The following is a 19839-nucleotide window of genomic DNA, read 5'->3' on the forward strand; positions in this document are numbered from 1 at the left end:
CATCCACATCCGCTCGGTGAATTCGCTTCTCGTGGTATCGCACTCGCCCGGCCAGTCAGTAGTCCTGATCCAGCCCAGTCGAGCAGAAAACGAGGCCATATCCTTTTGGGCATCTCATTATGGATAGTATATAGAGCGCACATATTTCACAACACACACACACACAGCCAAATTCAAAACCAGTCAGTGCCATGAAATCGTTCAGGTCATACTCAGCAAAAGATTCGATTTTTTTAAACCAGAGTGAACAGACTAGGACGAGGAGGACGCATGCAGCAAGGTGACACGGGATTCTACTTGGGTTGGTGCCATTGAATCTGAGAGCACTCCACCAAAAATAAACAAGCCAGAAAACTCCAGTATCACAATGGTTCTCTCACAATTCACGAAATGTAATCCATATAATTGTTGACATATATTTGACATTTGTATCTTAAAGCATAATTGAGAAAAAATGGATTGAAGTTGGAATATTTGTGACTTTTTATCCTTAACCAAAATATTTTATCAACCTTATTCTTTAAGACTGTAGGTGCAACTTAGCAAAAGTTGGTGTCATTTGAAGCTTTACGGCTTGCTCTGTAATATTAGCAGTCTTTTCATTTCAATTACACCTACTCATTCCAGGGTCTTTCTTCATTTGAACTATTTTCTACATTGTAAGAATAATAGCGAAGACATCAAAACTATGAAATAACACATATCAAATCAAATTTATTCATATAGCCCTTCGTACATCAGCTGATATCTCAAAGTGCTGTACAGAAACCCAGCCTAAAACCCCAAACAGCAAGGAATGCAGGTGTAGAAGCACGGTGGCTAGGAAAAACTCCCTAGAAAGTCCAAAACCTAGGAAGAAACCTAGAGAGGAACCAGGCTATGTGGGGTGGCCAGTCCTCTTCTGGCTGTGCCGGGTGGTGATTATAACAGAACATGGCCAAGATGTTCAAATGTTCATAAATGACCAGCATGGATGAATAATAATAAGGCAGAACAGTTGAAACTAGAGCAGCAGCACGGCCAGGTGGACTGGGGACAGCAAGGAGTCATCATGTCAGGTAGTCCTGGGGCATGGTCCTAGGGCTCAGGTCCTCCGAGAGAGAGAAAGAAAGAGAGAAGGAGAGAATTAGAGAACGCACACTTAGATTCACACAGGACACCGAATAGGACAGGAGAAGTACTCCTGATATAACAAACTGACCCTAGCCCCCCGACACATAAACTACTGCAGCATAAATACTGGAGGCTGAGACAGGAGGGGTCAGGAGACACTGTGGCCCCATCCAAGGACACCCCCGGACAGGGCCAAACAGGAAGGATATAACCCCACCCACTTTGCCAAAGCACAGCCCCCACACCACTAGAGGGATATCTTCAACCACCAACTTACCATCCTGAGACAAGGCTGAGTATAGCCCACAAAGATCTCCGCCATGGCACAACCCAAGGGGGGGCGCCAACCCAGACAGGATGACCACATCAGTGAATCAACCCACTCAGGTGACGCACCCCTTCCAGGGACGGCATGAGAGAGCCCCAGTAAGCCAGTGACTCAGCCCCTATAATAGGGTTAGAGGCAGAGAATCCCAGTGGAAAGAGGGAAACCGGCCAGGCAGAGACAGCAAGGGCGGTTCGTTGCTCCAGAGCCTTTCCGTTCACCTTCCCACTCCTGGGCCAGACTACACTCAATCATATGACCAACTGAAGAGATGAGTCTTCAGTAAAGACTTAAAGGTTGAGACCGAGTTTGCGTCTCTGACATGGGTAGGCAGACCGTTCCAAAAAAATGGTGCTCTACAGGAGAAAGCCCTGCCTCCAGCTGTTTGCTTAGAAATTCTAGGGACAATTAGGAGGCCTGCATCTTGTGACCGTAGCGTACGTGTAGGTATGTACGGCAGGACCAAATCAGAGAGATAGGTAGGAGCAAGCCCATGTAATGCTTTGTAGGTTAGCAGTAAAACCTTGAAATCAGCCCTTGCTTTGACAGGAAGCCAGTGTAGAGAGGCTAGCACTGGAGTAATATGATCAATTTTTTTGGTTCTAGTCAGGATTCTAGCAGCCGTATTTAGCACTAACTGAAGTTTATTTAGTGATTTATCCGGGTAGCCGGAAAGTAGAGCATTGCAGTAGTCTAACCTAGAAGTGACAAAAGCATGGATTAATTTTTCTGCATCATTTTTGGACAGAAAGTTTCTGATTTTTGCAATGTTACGTAGATGGAAAAAAGCTGTCCTTGAAATGGTCTTGATATGTTCTTCAAAAGAGAGATCAGGGTCCAGAGTAACGCCGAGGTCCTTCACAGTTTTATTTGAGACGACTGTACAACCATTAAGATTAATTGTCAGATTCAACAGAAGATCTCTTTGTTTCTTGGGACCTAGAACAAGCATCTCTGTTTTGTCCGAGTTTAAAAGTAGAAAGTTTGCAGCCATCCACTTCCTTATGTCTGAAACACATGCTTCTAGCAAGGACAATTTTGGGGCTTCACCATGTTTCATTGAAATGTACAGCTGTGTGTCATCCGCATAGCAGTGAAAGTTAACATTATGTTTTCGAATAACATCCCCAAGAGGCAAAATATATAGTGAAAACAATAGTGGTCCCAAAACGGAACCTTGAGGAACACCGAAATTTACAGTTGATTTGTCAGAGGACAAACCATTCACAGAGACAAACTGATATCTTTCCGACAGATAAGATCTAAACCAGGCCAGAACTTGTCCGTGTAGACCAATTTGGGTTTCCAATCTCTCCAAAAGAATGTGGTGATCGATGGTATCAAAAGCAGCACTAAGGTCTAGGAGCACGAGGACAGATGCAGAGCCTCGGTCCGATGCCATTAAAATGTAATTTACCACCTTCACAAGTGCCGTCTCAGTGCTATGATGGGGTCTAAAACCAGACTGAAGCATTTCGTATATATATGGAATCATGTAGTAACCAAAAAAGTGTTAAACAAATCTAAATATATTTTATATTTGAGATTCTTCAAAGTAGCTACCCTTTGCCTTGATGACTGCTTTGCACACTTGGCATTCTCTCACATTCTCTCAACCAGCTTCATGAGGTAGTTACCTGGAGTGCATTTCAATTAACAGGTGTGCCTTGTCAAAAGTTCATTTGTGGAATTTCTATCCTTCTTAACCTCTCTGGGATCGTTCGGGATGATGCTAGCGTCCCACCTCGCCAACAGCCAGTGAAATGTCAGGGTGCCAAATTCAAAACAACAGAAATCTCATAATTACAATTCCTCAACCATACAAGTATTTTCCACCATTTTAAAGATACACTTCTCGTTAATCCAACCACAGTGTCCAATTTCAAAAAGGCTTTTCGGCAAAAGCAGAACATATCATTATGTTAGGTCAGCAACTAGTCACAGAAAGCCTTCAGCCATTCTCCAAAGAGAGGTGTCACAAAAAGCAGAAATATAGATCAAATTAATCACTAACCTTTGACGATCTTCATCAGATGACACTCCCAGGACTCAATGTTACACAATACATGTATGTTTTGTTCGATCAAGTTCATATTTATATCCAAAAACCTCAGTTTACATTGGCGCCATGTTCAGAAATGCCTCCAAAACATCCGAAGAAATTGCAGAGAGCCACATCAAATAACAGAAATATTCATCATAAACTTTGATGAAAGATAAATGTTTTACATAGAATTAAAGATAAACTTGTTCTTAATTTAACTGCTGTGTCAGATTTCAAAAAAGCTTTACGACAAAAGCACGATATTCAATAATCTGAGAACAGCGTTCAGCCACAAATGCAAGCCATACAGTTACCCGCCAAATACCGCCTGGTACGGCAACTGCTCTGCCCACAACTGTAAGGCTCTCCAGAGGGTAGTGAGGTCTTCACAACGCATCACCGGGGGCAAACTACCTGCCCTCCAGGACACCTACACCACCCGATGTCACAGGAAGGCCATAAAGATCATCAAGGACAACAACCACCCGAGCCACTGCCTGTTCACCCCGCTATCATCCAAAAGGCGAGGTCAGTACAGGTGCATCAAAGCAGGGACCGAGAGACTGAAAAACAGCTTCTATCTCAAGGCCATCAGACTGTTAAATCGCCACCACTAACATTGAGTGGCTGCTGCCAACACACTGACTCAACTCCAGCCACTGTAATAATGGGAATTGATGGAAAATATATCACTAGCCACTTTAAACTATGCCACTTTGTTTACATACCCTACATTACATTACCCATCTACTGCATCTTGCCTATGCCGTTCTGTACCATCACTCATTCATATATCTTTATGGTCATATTATTTATCCCTTTACACTTGTGTGTATAAGGTAGTAGTTTTGGAATTGTTAGGTTAGATTACTCGTTGGTTATTACTGCATTGTCGGAACTAGAAGCACAAGCATTTCGCTACACTCGCATTAACATCTGCTAACCATGTGTATGTGACAAATACATTTGATTTGATTTTGATTAGGTTTTTGAATTGTGGAGTCAACAAAAGTCATAAATAGCATTATAAATCTTCATTTACCTTTGCTGATCTTCGTCGGAATGCACTCCCAGGACTCCCACTTCCACAAGAAATTTTCGTTTTGTTCGATTACGTCCATATTTATGTCCAAATACCTCCAAATATTTTGTTTGCGCGTTTAGTTCACTATTCCAAAGGCACAATGCGCGAGCGCAAAATCCAGACGAAAAGTCAAAAGAGTTCCATTACAGTTTGTAGAAACATGTCAAACGATGTTTACAATCAATCCTTAGGGTCTTTTTATAATACATCTTCAATAATATTCCAACCGGACAATAGCGTATTCATTACAGATGAAAAAGAAGGCATGGCGTGACCGCGCAGTAAACAACTGATTGGCCTCAGCCTAGTCCACTTGTTGAAATAGCTCTTATTCGACACCCTTCCACAATAGAAGCCTCAAACAACTTTCTAAAGACTGTTGACATCTACTGGAAGCCTTGGAAAGTGCAATCTGGCCCCATAGACACAGCATATTGGATAGGCAATTACTTAAATGAAACTACAAACCTCAGATTTCCCACTTCCTGGTTGGATTTGTCTCAGGTTTTCGCCTGCCATATGAGTTCTGTTATACTCACAGACATCATTCAAACACTTTTAGAAACTTCAGAGTGTTTTCTATTCAATACTACTAATAATATGCATATATTAGCATATGGGACAGAGTAGCAGGCAGTTTACTCTGGGCACCTTATTCATCCAAGCTACTCAATACTGCCCCCCTGTCACCAAGAAGTTAATGCGTTTAGGCCAATCAGTTGTGTTGTGACAAGGTAGGGGTGGTATACAGAAGACAGCCCTATTTGATAAAAGACCAAGTCCATATTATGGCAATAACAGCTCAAATAAGCAAAGAGAAAAAACAGTCCATCATTACTTTAAGACAGGTCAATCCGGAAAATTTCAAGAACTTTGAATGTTTCTTCAAGTGCAGTCGCAAAAACTATCAAGCGCTATGATGAAACTGGCTCTCATGACGACCGCCACAGAAAATGAGGATGCAGAGTTACCTCTGCTGCAGAGGATAAGTTCATAAGAGTTAACTGCACCCCAGATTGCAGACCAAATAAATGCTTCACAGAGTTCAAGTAACAGACACATCTCAACATAAACCGTTCAGAGAAGACTGAATCGGGCCTTCATGGTCGAATTGCTGCAAAGAAACCACTACTAAAGGACACATAATAAGAAGAGACTTGATTGGGCAAAGAAACACGTGCAAATTAACATTAGACCGGTGGAAATGGGTCCTTTGGTCCAAGTTTGAGATTTTTGGTTCCAACCGCCATGTTTTGTGAGACGCAGAGTAGGTGAACGGATGATCTCCGCATGTGTGGTTCCCACCGTGAAGCATGGAGGAGGAGGTGTGATGGTGTTGGGGTTCTTTGCTGGTGACACTGTCAGTGATTAATTTAGAATTCAAGGCACACTTAACAAGCATGGTTACCACAGTATTCTGCAGCGATATGCCATCCCATCTGGTTTGCACTTAATGGGACTATCATTTGTTTTTCAACAGGACAATGACCCAAAACACATATCCTGTCTGTATAAAGGCTATTTGACCGAGGAGAGTGATTGAGTGCTACAATCACCCGACCTCAACCCAATTGAGATGGTTTGGGATGAGTTGGACCGCAGAGTGAAGATAAAGCAGCCAACAAGTGCTCAGCATCTGTGGGAATTCCTTCAAGACTGTTGTAAAAGCGTTCCTTATGAAGCTGGTTGAGAGAATGCCAAGAGTGTGCAAAGCTGTCATCAAGGCAAAGGGTGGCTACTTTAAAGAATCTCAAATATAAAATATTTTTAGATTTGTTTAACACTTTTTTGGTTACTATGTGATTCCATATGTGTTATTTCATAGTTTTGATGTCTTCACTATTATTCTACATGTATAAAATAGTAAAAATAAAGAACAACCTTTGATTGAGAAGGTGTGTCCAAACCTTTGACTGGTACTGTACGTTTATAAATATAGAAAAATGAAACATGAATTTAGAAAATATGTATGTTTTGATTTGGCAAATTTTTAAAAATGTTGTTGAACATAAAATGCTCTCTCTACCTGCATATCAAAGTTCCAGAATAGGACCTCTGCTACTTTTAGAATTATGATCCAATTTATAAGTATTACCAATAGAGTGAATGTGAAAATGGATTCAAAATGGTCACCCTCTGTGATTTGCTGGATGTGCAATGATACAAGTAAAGGGAGGGCTGTAATTGATTACATTGCCTACTATGCCAATTTCTCTGTATAAAATGGGCCATAAGTATAAAACTAGCAGAGAATATTGTGTTGAAAAATGTGCCAAATCAAACATTTTATATTTTCAATATTAATGTTTATATTTTGCAATATTCATAAATGTATGTAAGAAATGTGTTCTTAAAATCAAAATACTATTCATGTCACAGAGCAAGCGGTAAAGCTTCATATGACACCAACTTTTACTTTGTAGCACCAACAGATGAAACACTATGGCTTCTTAAAGGAGGCCTGGGTGAGGACAAAATGTCTTCAATTAATTATCTATCTATTATGTTTTAAGATTTCAAAAAATAGCAAGTATATGTCAATAAAACTTTGAGTGTCTCATATTCAATGCAGAGGTCTGTATTCATAATCCAGTTATCCATGTAGTGCAGGCTCAGCCTGCCACGGGCGTGTCTGGTGCCCGCTTAGAGACACATTCACACAGTAATTGCATTACCATCAAAGTGTTTTATTTGAGGGAGATGTGATGTCGCTTAGGTTATAGTTTTTTTTTTTTAATGTTCAGCTTTTCTCTACAGACAGAACACAGTGGACCATTACAGTTGACTGTTTTGGTCAGGCTCATGATAGGATATATGAGTACAGAAATCATTTGGTTCTTTCATTCCTCACTTTCTGACCACTTGCGCCCAACCTTACTTAGTGAGCTAAAATCCCATTGACCTCTAGGGGTTGATTCTCTGACCCTTGCCCTGCCTTCTCTTACCCCCACCAGCTGTCTGTGTGCTGCTGCTGGCTGGTTGGTATGTGTCAATGAGGTGGTGGGGGGGTTCAAGGGATATCTAGGGCAGTGCATGCATTACAGCAGGGCAGTGGAATGCGCTCTGTTTTGCTTTTTGCCTCCAGTTTGTGCCTTTAAACAGCCATAAAGGTTAAAGGGTCAATTCTTTATTTTCCTCCTGTGACGTGTGTGTTTTCAGCAGCCCCCCTCTCCAGCATTGTCTAATGTCTACTCCTCTCTCTTCCTCCTCTAATTCTCTACAGGTGTGAAGAAGCCGCCAGTGGCTCCCAAACCCAAACTCGCCCCCTTGGTGAAGCTCTCGCCTCCTCCCATCGCACCCAAACCCGATCTTCTCCTCTCCCAGCCTTCCCAATCCTCCCCCCTTCTTACCCAACTCTCCCCTGCCGTGCTAAAGAGAGCCAAACCTGTTGTGGCGCCCAAACCATGCCTCTCCAAACCCTCTGCCCCAGCAGCCCCGGCTTCTCCCCCACCCCTCAGACCCAGAGTACCCCAAACCCCATCCCAGGAGTGCCGAGGGGCTGGGGACCACAGCCTCTCCTTCCTCAACTCCAGAAACGGGATCCTGTCGCAGCCCATCCTGCGCGACTCGGACTACATCATTCCTACGTGCTCCTGCGGACTCCAGGACTGCTCCCAATGCAAACGACTAGGGAATGGGAACGTTACAGTGGTCGGGAGCAATACGCTCGGCTCCTGGCCAAACGGGAATGCCACGGAAAGCACTGGAACGCTGGTAGCCAATCGGCCAGGTAAAACAGAGAACGGAGACAGTGAGAAGAGCGGAGGAGTGACCAACACCTTCCATCTCAGACTCAAGGACAAACCTCAGAGACAGGAGGGGCAGAGGGATGGAAAGGGGAGCAGGGATGAGGAGAAGCTGCAGGGGAACAAAGAGGAGAGACAGAGGAACCAGAAAGGACAGGAGGGTCAGCAGTATCAGACTGGGTCAGGGGACCAGTCATGTAATGAGGTGGCAGAGACACTAACACAGACTGAGACTAAAGCTTGTAATGCAGAACAGACATACACTGACAGCTGTAATATAGACTGCAATGAGAGCGACACTATTCCCACTCCCCTCATCCTCCCACTGGAAGTCTCCCCCATTCGCACCCCCCCACAGACAACCCCCCCCATCCGCACCCCCTTTCAGACTGTTCCATCCACCCGCAGCCCCCCACAAGTTTTACCCCCCACCCTCTCCCCCACCCAGATGGACAGTGAGCCTGACAGCACCCCCTCCCACGCAGAAAGCAGTACACAGTGTTCCAGAATACCCAGGTTACCCACTGACCTCTCAGTCCCTGCTGCCCCCAGTAAGCCCCTGCCCGTGCCGCTGCCACGCAAGCCCCGTAAACTAGCCCTGGTAAGGCAGGACGGCCTGGAGGCCAGCACCCAGGAGGGAGAGACAAAGAACCGCTCACAGGGGGGAGAGGTGGGGGAGACTGAGGGGAGTGGGGGGAGATGTCTCACGTCAGAGAAGGAAGAACACACCCAGGGAGTGTATGACAGTCCCTCTCCCTCCCAGGACCCTGAAGTTGAAGAGGAGCCTCACCCTGTGCCTCCACCTAGACAGAAGTCCCTCTCCCCCCGCCTCCACAGAGCCATCCACTGTTCCCTCAACCGAAACACCTCCCACTCTCTGGACTTGCTCTCTCAGCCTGAGCTTAACACACTAACCTCAGAGAGCAGAGGAGGAGGGGATGAAGAGGAAGAGGAGGAAGTTGAGGAAGGGTACGGAGACTTTGAGCGCTACCCCATCACCCGGAGCCTGCCCAAACAGATCAAGCTCAGCTGCCGCCCGCCCCCCGTCGGCATGACAATGAAGGCCAGCTCGGCGGAAGAGGGAGGGTCACCCAGGGCCCCACCCAGGAAGCCCCAGAGACACAGCCTGCCAGCGGGTGCCCCCCCGTCCATCACCCCCCCTCCACCCCCTCCGCACCACGCCAACACCCCCATGAGGGAGCTGCCTGCCACCCCACAGGAGAAACCAGCCTGGCGCTTCCCAAGGCCCTTCTTCAGCAGGCAGAGCTCTTCCAGACACAGCAGCGGCGGCAGCAGCCGAGGGCCCCCCCAGGGGAAAGCAGCTCTGCTGGGGGGAAAACAGAGGGCACAGTCCTTCTCCTCGGCTGACCTGCTGGCCCGCGCCGACGGCACCAAGAGGAGCCTTTCCTTCCGGAAGCTTCTGGAGCTGCGGTTGTCTGTCAGGATGTTGCCACGATTACTGGCCAGAAGCGGCCAGTCTCTGGATTGTACCAGCGTAGAGCCGGGCGGGGGGGGGGGGACGGTGGACCAGTCTGACGGCAACGTGGGGGTGTCTGGCAGGGATGGAGAGGGGTCGGTAGAGTATGAGAACGTTCCTCTGTATGAGGAGATACCGGAGTACATGAACCTGCCTTTCCTCAGCGCACGGCTGGGCTGGCCACTCACACACAGTCTGGACCCAAGCACGCACAGACACAGTGACTCAGACGTCTATGAGGTGCAGGATCCATACGAGAGCCACTGTGACTATAAGCGACCCCATTCCATTGACTATGAGAGGTACAGCATGTGTGTCACAATGTGTGTGTTTGTGCGCGTGTGTGTGGTGTGTGTGTGCGACTGTGCGTGTGAGTGTGAATTCTTTCTTCCTCTGTCTACACACACAAAGGGTCTGGGTTAGGTTTCAACGGAGTGTGTGTCATTTTGTTGTCTGATTGCATAGTGCCTCTCGTGTGTCATGGGCGACTTAGGTTTCAACGAATCCAGAGTTACAGAGCTGATCATAATCCTTTGATCATTAGTTGCCTACAGTAAATAACTTGGTTATTACACCATGCTAATTATTGTTACCGTAGTGTTAATGTACCACGATAGTCATAGATGTGTCACTTTTAATGAGCTTTAATGCTTCATGAATTCGATATCCTGGAAAGAGAGACTCGAGCAATTTACAGTAAATGTTTTGATTTTGAGCCTAGAACAATGCCATGGGTGTGTGTACTGTGTTTAGTGGTTTCTATTTGTGTGTGTGTGTGTGTGTACTGTGTCACAGTGAGACAGAAAGTATTTTAGTATTTAGGCCAGTGTTTTTAGCACCGGTTGTACTTGTGTGAGAGTTAGTTTTCACTTTGCAGTCTTGGTCCCACTTTGGTGCTAAACTATGCATTTACATGGTGGTAAGACCATGTCAGGTACATTGTGTGTACTATACCCATTATTACATAGTACTTACAATGTAGACCAACATGCTGTGTTTGTGTGAGAGTTAGCATTAGCAGGCTGTGCTTGTACGAGCGTGAGAGTTAGCTTCAGTGTTAGCCCTCCAGGCTGTGAATAGAGCATTGATGCGCAACAGGTTGGGCCGTTTTCCTGTGGGTTATTTTCAGTGGCCAGGGCAGGAAATGTCTGAAAATCGCAGAAATGCCACACTGCACTCTGAACAGGGAAAACAAACCTCCAGCAACCACCAGCCTCTCTCTCTCCTTCTCCCTCCCTCCCACTCTCTGGCTCTCGCTTTCTCATCTCTTCTTGTTCCTCTCCCATATCTCTCCCGTTCCCTCTCTCTGCCATCTCTCTCCCGCTCTCTTTCAGTTTCTCGCTCTCTCTCCTATTCCCAGTAAACCGCTTTTCGATTGACTCAGCGTAATTTAATATTTTGCTACTGTATTGGACACAAAAATATTTGCGTGTGTGGATGGGTGAATGGACTGGACACGGTCCTTGCTAACAAGAGTCAGGCCTCCCAACTCACTGTAATCACATCCTCATTCAAGTGTTCTTGTGTGTGTGTGTGTTTACCTCATATATCAAAAGGCAGTTGTGTGGGTGCAGTTGTGTGTGTGCAGTGCACGTGCGTGCTCAGACCAGTATTTTGCTAAGCCACTCTGAGGCCATGAGATAAAGGCGGTCAGTCAGATTACAGGACAGGTAGAAAGACGGGCAGGTGAAGGGAAATATTAGACTCAAAGAGTTCAGCAGTAAAGAGCCGTATGCAACACTTCCACATATATCTAGCTGCCCAGATCTGGTACTCCAGTCGGATAATATTAGTGTTTATCGTTCACTGTGTGATTTTATGTGTTTCATCGTTTGAAAGATGCTTGCATTTGTGCGTGCTTGTGTGTGTATGTGTGTGTGCGTGTTTGCAAGCATGTGTGTGTATGTGTATGCCGTTGTGGTTGTTTGAAAGAGTGTGTGTATGTGTGTCGTGAATCTGTAGTGTTTCCCAAGCATCTGAGCCTGTTCCGTTTATGTAACTAGCCTCAGGCAGTAAACAAGAGGCACTCTGTGCCTGACCCAGTGTGCAGGAAGTCCTGTCTATGGAGGGAGAGAGGAAGAGAAAGAGAGTGAAAGAATGGGAGAAAAGAGAGAAAGATGGGGGGTAGGGAAGAGAAACAGGGTATAGAGGGAAAAAGGAGACAAGAGGAGGGGGAAAGAAGTAGTCAAAATAAAGTAGTCAAAATAAAGAGAGTGACAGTATCTTATGAGTCCTCCAGATTAGAAAGTAGATAGTACTTTGGGTTTGTTTGGTTCAAAATCCAGCAGTGATAATATCTCCTGGAAAGGCTGTGAAGCCAAGATGAAAACATTAGTGGCACAAACACATGTTGCTACTTGTGCCACTCAGCAGACAGACCTGTATCAGCTGACTGAAGAGCAGACTGGTGCCCTGCTGCCAGCAGACAGGCTGTCTGTGGAGTCTTCATGGAAACTATGTTTACCTGAGTACAGCTGTGGACAAAGTATTGACATCCGTGTTTCAGGCTGGTGATCATCTGAGTCCCATGGCTATAGAGACATTGTGTCAAAGTGTACAGCACTTTGAGATATCAGCTAATGTACGAAGGGCTATATAAATAAATTTGATTTGATTTGATTTGAATTACTGTTTCCATAAAACGTTCAAAAGGCCATTCAGAAGTGTGTGTACGTGGTATGCTTGCATGGATATACTGTATGTGTAAGTGCACACACACTCTGGCTGATAACCATGAGGATAATGCAGTGACCTTCCTGTTTTGCCTGCAGAGGCTGGCATGGATTGGACGATGCTCACTCTGAGGAGGAAGTCCACAGCTCTGACGAGGATGACAACAGCTCCACCTCCAGCAAGGAGCACCTGGAGCTGTCAGAAGAAGACAGACAGGTAGATATCTTTAATACACACACACATCCTTATGTGGTTGTTATTAACTGGGGATGGTCACACAATCTGCAACACTGGCTCAGGAGGACACGCTGGTACGCACACACCCCCAGATCGACAGTGGATGTGGCGGCCTTGTCAATAAGGTTACGGTAGGGCTCTTTAGATGTGTTTGCTCTGGTAGGTCCTATGGCCATGCAGTGAGGTGTGAGTGATAACAGAGGGGATATTACTGAGCCAGAGTAATGACAGTGATGACAGGTGGTATAACAGGAAGGATATTGGCAGGCATAACACGAGTGATAAGGACACCATCGGACAGGCGTCATGGAGCCAAAATGGGTGCTGGGCACAGGGCTCTATGAAGGAAAGAAAGGCAGGCGGGGATATCACACTGCCTGCGTGTGATGGAGCTGGGGTCTCGGGGGTCAGACATAGAGGGTTTATCGGGTAGGAATAACTCTGAAACTCCTGTCTGACCCTATGCATGATACTCTGAAGCAGCGTTTCTTAAAGTATGGGGTCGCGTACCTGTCAATTGTGGGTCGCGACGTATTGCATTAATTACTGGAATTGATTTGGCCAAGTGCAACTGCTCTCTCGGTTCAGTGCGCTCTCTGCTCAGTTTGGCAGCTGCAGGAGTGGGAGAGGTAGAGGGGGATACCCGTGTTCTTTGCGGTTTACCGGATCTTTTTTCTGCAGTTTTCTTGAAGATCATTGCGCGACCCACACCCTGCAGCGCTGTAGTTCAAACCACTGACTTGTTATTCCCACTCGCAGCTGTCATGAAATGGACTCATGCTAGCCACATGTTCTGACTGAGCTCAATCGTCATGAAATGGACTCGTGCTAGCCACATGTTCTGACTGAGCTCAATCGTCATGAAATGGACTCGTGCTAGCCACATGTTCTGAATGAGCTCAATCGTCATGAAATGGACTCGTGCTAGCCACATGTTCTGACTGAGCTCAATCGTCATGAAATGGACTCGTGCTAGCCACATGTTCTGACTGAGCTCAATCGTCATGAAATGGACTCATGCTAGCCACATGTTCTGACTGAGCTCAATCGTCATGAAATGGACTCATGCTAGCCACATGTTCTGACTGAGCTCAATCGTCATGAAATGGACTCATGCTAGCCACATGTTCTGACTGAGCTCAATCGTCATGAAATGGACTCATGCTAGCCACATGTTCTGACTGAGCTCAATCGTCATGAAATGGACTCATGCTAGCCACATGTTCTGACTGAGCTCAATCGTCATGAAATGGACTCATGCTAGCCACATGTTCTGACTGAGCTCAATCGTCATGAAATGGACTCATGCTAGCCACATGTTCTGACTGAGCTCAATCGTCATGAAATGGACTCATGCTAGCCACATGTTCTGAATGAGCTCAATCGTCATGAAATGGACTCATGCTAGCCACATGTTCTGACTGAGCTCAATCGTCATGAAATGGACTCATGCTAGCCACATGTTCTGACTGAGCTCAATCGTCATGAAATGGACTCATGCTAGCCACATGTTCTGACTGAGCTCAATCGTCATGAAATGGACTCATGCTAGCCACATGTTCTGAAGGAGCTCAATCGTCATGAAATGGACTCATGCTAGCCACATGTTCTGACTGAGCTCAATCGTCATGAAATGGACTCATGCTAGCCACATGTTCTGACTGAGCTCAATCGTCATGAAATGGACTCATGCTAGCCACATGTTCTGACTGAGCTCAATCGTCATGAAATGGACTCATGCTAGCCACATGTTCTGACTGAGCTCAATCGTTATGAAATGGACTCATGTTAGCCACGTGTTCTGACTGAGCTCAATCGTCATGAAACGCATATACAGCGATGACGTTGTCTCTTTCATACAAACGTTGAGGAATAACGAGGAGCAGCCACACTGTGTTTTGTGTGGGCAAGTGTTTAGTGATGAGCCTCACAAAACCCACAAATGAATCAAATGACACGTCCTGACCAAACATCCACAGTATGACGGTAAACCCAGGGAGTTCTTTCAGAACAGGGCAGAATGCTTCAGGAAACAGTGCTTCCACAGTGGAAAAGTAAGTCAACTAACAAGGCATTGTTGTCATTTAATAACAGGTGATAATAAGCAGAAATAAGGGAGTACTATCTCTCATAGTAGTATATGTGAGTTTATCTTTCAAACAATCCCCTGGCCTTGTAACATTAACCAGCTAGTAGCTAACGTTAGCCAAAGCCTGCTAACTAGCTACTGAGAGTGCAACCCTAAGAAACAGTACAGATGAAGATGAAAAATTCGGGCCTACTGTACATTTTACTGTAGAAATTATTGTTGAAAACAAGTCTAGGTTGGAACTGTTGCTGTTACAAGTAATACTTTTTATTCTGAACTGGAATAAACTGTTTGAAGAAAGATTATTTTTTGGGGGCAAACTCTCACAGTTCTGGGTTGCTCATCTGCAGCAGGAAGCGGTCTCCTGCCTGACTGAGAAAGCAGTAGATGTTCAGATCCAGTTTGGCACTACATACCTATGCAAGTCAGGGTTCTCAAGTACAGACACAGTGTTAATGCTGAGCATGACTTCAGTGTTGCACTGTCTAAAGCAGAGTCCAGAATAGCCTGAGATGGCATAGCAGTTCAGACGTCTTTTGTCCTCGTCGTGTCGTGTATATATATATATTTACAACTTTTTTCACATACATTTTATTTTTATTTTCCATCAACTCATCTTCAATACACTCTCCTGCAACCTGCCTCACCAATTGATATGTATAAATACGTATTATTTACCTCAAATCTGCAATCCTCCAAGAAGCTAGCCAGAAGCTAGCCAGAAACTCCAAGAAGCTAGCCAGAAGCTAGCCAGGAGCTAGCCAGAAGCTAATCAGAAGCTAGTTAGCTTCTTTACTGGCAACTCGTTAGTATTCAGCTAACCACGGTTTGTGGTCATCAGCTATCCTTTAACTCGAAAATCTATCGCCAGTTTGTACGGCGCAGCGCGGCTCGGAACGGAACATACCGGACCGATTTTTCTCTCCATGTCCCTGGATTTCAACTGCTCTCTGGACATTCACTCCCGGATCTCACAGCTAGCTGGCTGCTATCCGTGTGTCTATCTGCTTTCGTCGATTCCGGAGCAAACATCAATTACTCCGGAGCTAGCCAGCTCCGTCAATCACTCCTGGGCTGCAGTCACCTATCCGGACCCGTTTTACTGCCTACGCGGAGCCCCACCGGGCCTTCACAACTGGACTGCCGACGTTATCTACCCGAAGGAGATCCGGCTGGCTCCTCCGTCGCGACGTTACCTGAACGCCCATCTGCGGCCTGCTAACCGTTAGCTGTCTTACCGGCTGCTCTCAGAATAGACAATCGGACAATTTATTTATTTTATTATTATTATGTTTCTTCTTGGGCCTCTATAACTATATCTATTGTTTTTATTTTTTTGTTGTTGTGTGATTTGGACTAATCCCCTCTACAACACGGAACTCCACTAATCTACTGACGGAACGCAAGAGGTGGCTAACAACAGACCTCCATCCTATGCTAGCTTGCTACCGATGTCCTGGCTAGCTGTCTAAATCGCCGTGACCCCCAGACCAACCTCTCCACTCCCTGGACCCTTTTGATCACTCGACTAAGGATGCCTCTCCTTAATGTCAATATGTCTTGTCCATTGCTGTTCTGGTTAGTGTTTATTGGCTTATTTCACTGTAGAGCCTCTAGTCCTGCTCACTATACCTTATCCAACTTATTAGTTCCACCACCCACACATGCAATGACATCTCCTGGTTTCAATGATGTTTCTAGAGACAATATCTCTCTCTTCATCACTCAATACCTAGGTTTACCTCCACTGTATTCACATCCTACCATACCTTTGTCTGTACATTATACCTTGATGCTATTTTATCGCCCCCAGAAACCTCCTTTTACTCTCTGTTCCAGACGTTCTAGACGACCAATTCTTATTGCTTTTAGCCGTACCCTTATTCTTCTCCTCCTATGTTCCTCTGGCGATGTAGAGGTGAATCCAGGCCCTGCAGTGCCTAGCTCCACTCCTATTCCCCAGGCGCTCTCTTTTGATGACTTCTGTAACCGTAATAGCCTTGGTTTCATGCATGTTAACATTAGAAGCCTCCTCCCTAAGTTTGTTCTTTTCACTGCTTTAGCACACTCTGCCAACCCGGATGTTCTAGCTGTGTCTGAATCCTGGCTTAGGAAGACCACCAAAAATTCAGAAATTTTAATTCCAAACTACAACATTTTCAGACAAGATAGAACTGCCAAAGGGGCGGTGTTGCAATCTACTGCAAAGATAGCCTGCAGAGTTCTGTCCTACTATCCAGGTCTGTACCCAAACAATTTGAACTTCTACTTTTAAAAATCCACCTCTCTAAAAACAAGTCTCTCACCGTTGCCGCCTGCTATAGACCACCCTCTGCCCCCAGCTGTGCTCTGGACACCATATGTGAACTGATTGCCCCCATCTATCTTCAGAGCTCGTGCTGCTAGGCGACCTAAACTGGAACATGCTTAACACCCCAGCCATCCTACAATCTAAACTTGATGCCCTCAATCTCACACAAATTATCAATGAACCTACCAGGTACCCCCCAAAGCCTTAAACACGGGCACCCTCATAGATATCATCCTAACCAACTTCCCTCTAAATACACCTCTGCTGTCTTCAACCAAGATCTCAGCGATCACTGCCTCATTGCCTGCATCCGTAATGGGTCAGCGGTCAAACGACCTCCACTCATCACTGTAAAACGCTCCCTGAAACACTTCAGCGAGCAGGCCTTTCTAATCGACCTGGCCGGGGTGTCCTGGAAGGATATTGATCTCATCCCGTCAGTAGAGGATGCCTGGATATTTTTTTAAAATGCCTTCCTAACAATCTTAAATAAACATGCCCCATTCAAGAAAATAAGAACCAGGAACAGATATAGCCCTTGGTTCTCCCCAGACCTGACTGCCCTTAACCAACACAAAAACATCCTATGGCGTTCTGCATTAGCATCGAACAGCCCCCGTGATATGCAGCTGTTCAGGGAAGCTAGAAACCGTTATACACAGGCAGTTAGAAAAGCCAAGGCTAGCTTTTTCAAGCAGAAATTTGCTTCCTGCAACACTAACTCTAAAAAGTTCTGGGACACTGTAAAGTCCATGGAGAATAAGAACACCTCCTCCCAGCTGCCCACTGCACTGAAGATAGGAAACACTGTCACCACTGATAAATCCACCATAATTGAGAATTTCAATAAGCATTTTTCTACGGCTGGCCATGCTTTCCACCTGGCAACTCCTACCCCGGTCAACAGCATTGCACCCCCAACAGCAACTCGCCCAAGCCTTCCCCATTTCTCCTTCTCCCAAATCCATTCAGCTGAAGTTCTGAAAGAGCTGAAAAATCTGGACCCCTACAAATCAGCCGGGCTAGACAATCTGGACCCTTTCTTTCTAAAATTATCTGCCGAAATTGTTGCCACCCCTATTACTAGCCTGTTCAACCTCTCTTTCGTGTCATCTGAGATTCCCAAAGATTGGAAAGCAGCTGCGGTCATCCCCCTCTTCAAAGGGGGGACACTCTTGACCCAAACTGCTACAGACCTATATCTATCCTACCATGCCTTTCTAAGGTCTTCGAAAGCCAAGTCAACAAACAGATTACCGACCATTTCGAATCTCACCATACCTTCTCTGCTATGCAATCTGGTTTCAGAGCTGGTCATGGGTGCACCTCAGCCACGCTCAAGGTCCTAAACGATATCTTAACCGCCATCGATAAGAAACATTACTGTGCAGCCGTATTCATTGATCTGGCCAAGGCTTTCGACTCTGTCAACCACCACATCCTCATCGGCAGACTCGACAGCCTTGGTTTCTCAAATGATTGCCTCGCCTGGTTCACCAACTACTTCTCTGATAGAGTTCAGTGTGTCAAATCTGAGGGTCTGCTGTCCGGACCTCTGGCAGTCTCTATGGGGGTGCCACAGGGTTCAATTCTTGGACCGACTCTCTTCTCTGTATACATCAATGAGGTCGCTCTTGCTGCTGGTGAGTCTCTGATCCACCTCTACGCAGACGACACCATTCTGTATACTTCCGGCCCTTCTTTGGACACTGTGTTAACAACCCTCCAGGCAAGCTTCAATGCCATACAACTCTCCTTCCGTGGCCTCCAATTGCTCTTAAATACAAGTAAAACTAAATGCATGCTCTTCAACCGATCGCTACCTGCACCTACCCGCCTGTCCAACATCACTACTCTGGACGGCTCTGACTTAGAATACGTGGACAACTACAAATACTTAGGTGTCTGGTTAGACTGTAAACTCTCCTTCCAGACCCATATCAAACATCTCCAATCCAAAGTTAAATCTAGAATTGGCTTCCTATTTCGCAACAAAGCATCCTTCACTCATGCTGCCAAACATACCCTTGTAAAATTGACCATTCTACCAATCCTCGACTTTGGCGATGTCATTTACAAAATAGCCTCCAATACCCTACTCAACAAATTGGATGCAGTCTATCACAGTGCAATCCGTTTTGTCACCAAAGCCCCATATACTACCCACCATTGCGACCTGTACGCTCTCGTTGGCTGGCCCTCGCTTCATACTCGTCGCCAAACCCACTGGCTCCATGTCATCTACAAGACCCTGCTAGGTAAAGTCCCCCCTTATCTCAGCTCGCTGGTCACCATAGCATCTCCCACCTGTAGCACACGCTCCAGCAGGTATATCTCTCTAGTCACCCCCAAAACCAATTCTTTCTTTGGCCGCCTCTCCTTCCAGTTCTCTGCTGCCAATGACTGGAACGAACTACAAAACTCTCTTAAATTGGAAACACTTATCTCCCTCACTAGCTTTAAGCACTAACTGTCAGAGCATCTTACAGATTACTGCACCTGTACATAGCCCACCTATAATTTAGCCCAAACAACTACCTCTTTCCCAACTGTATTTAATTAATTTATTTATTTTGCTCCTTTGCACCCCATTATTTTTATTTCTACTTTGCACATTCTTCCATTGCAAAACTACCATTCCAGTGTTTTACTTGCTATATTGTATTTACTTTGCCACCATGGCCTTTTTTGCCTTTACCTCCCTTCTCACCTAATTTGCTCACATTGTATATAGACTTGT

At 45.7% G+C, this 19839-nt stretch overlaps 1 protein-coding gene across 1 annotated transcript in view; it reads left to right on the forward strand.

Annotated features, from left to right (window-relative positions):
- The window catches only part of LOC115107084 (FYVE, RhoGEF and PH domain-containing protein 6-like), a 36378-nt gene that overhangs the window by 988 nt on the left and 15551 nt on the right, over positions 1-19839 (forward strand). The window contains exons 2-3 of the mRNA XM_029630460.2: positions 7790-10091; positions 12561-12678. Of these exons, the coding sequence (XP_029486320.2) occupies positions 7790-10091; positions 12561-12678 (2420 nt within the window). The remainder of the gene's footprint in view (positions 1-7789; positions 10092-12560; positions 12679-19839) is intronic.

Source organism: Oncorhynchus nerka, linkage group LG23 (assembly GCF_034236695.1).
Source record: "Oncorhynchus nerka isolate Pitt River linkage group LG23, Oner_Uvic_2.0, whole genome shotgun sequence".
Taxonomy (NCBI): Eukaryota; Metazoa; Chordata; class Actinopteri; order Salmoniformes; family Salmonidae; genus Oncorhynchus; species Oncorhynchus nerka.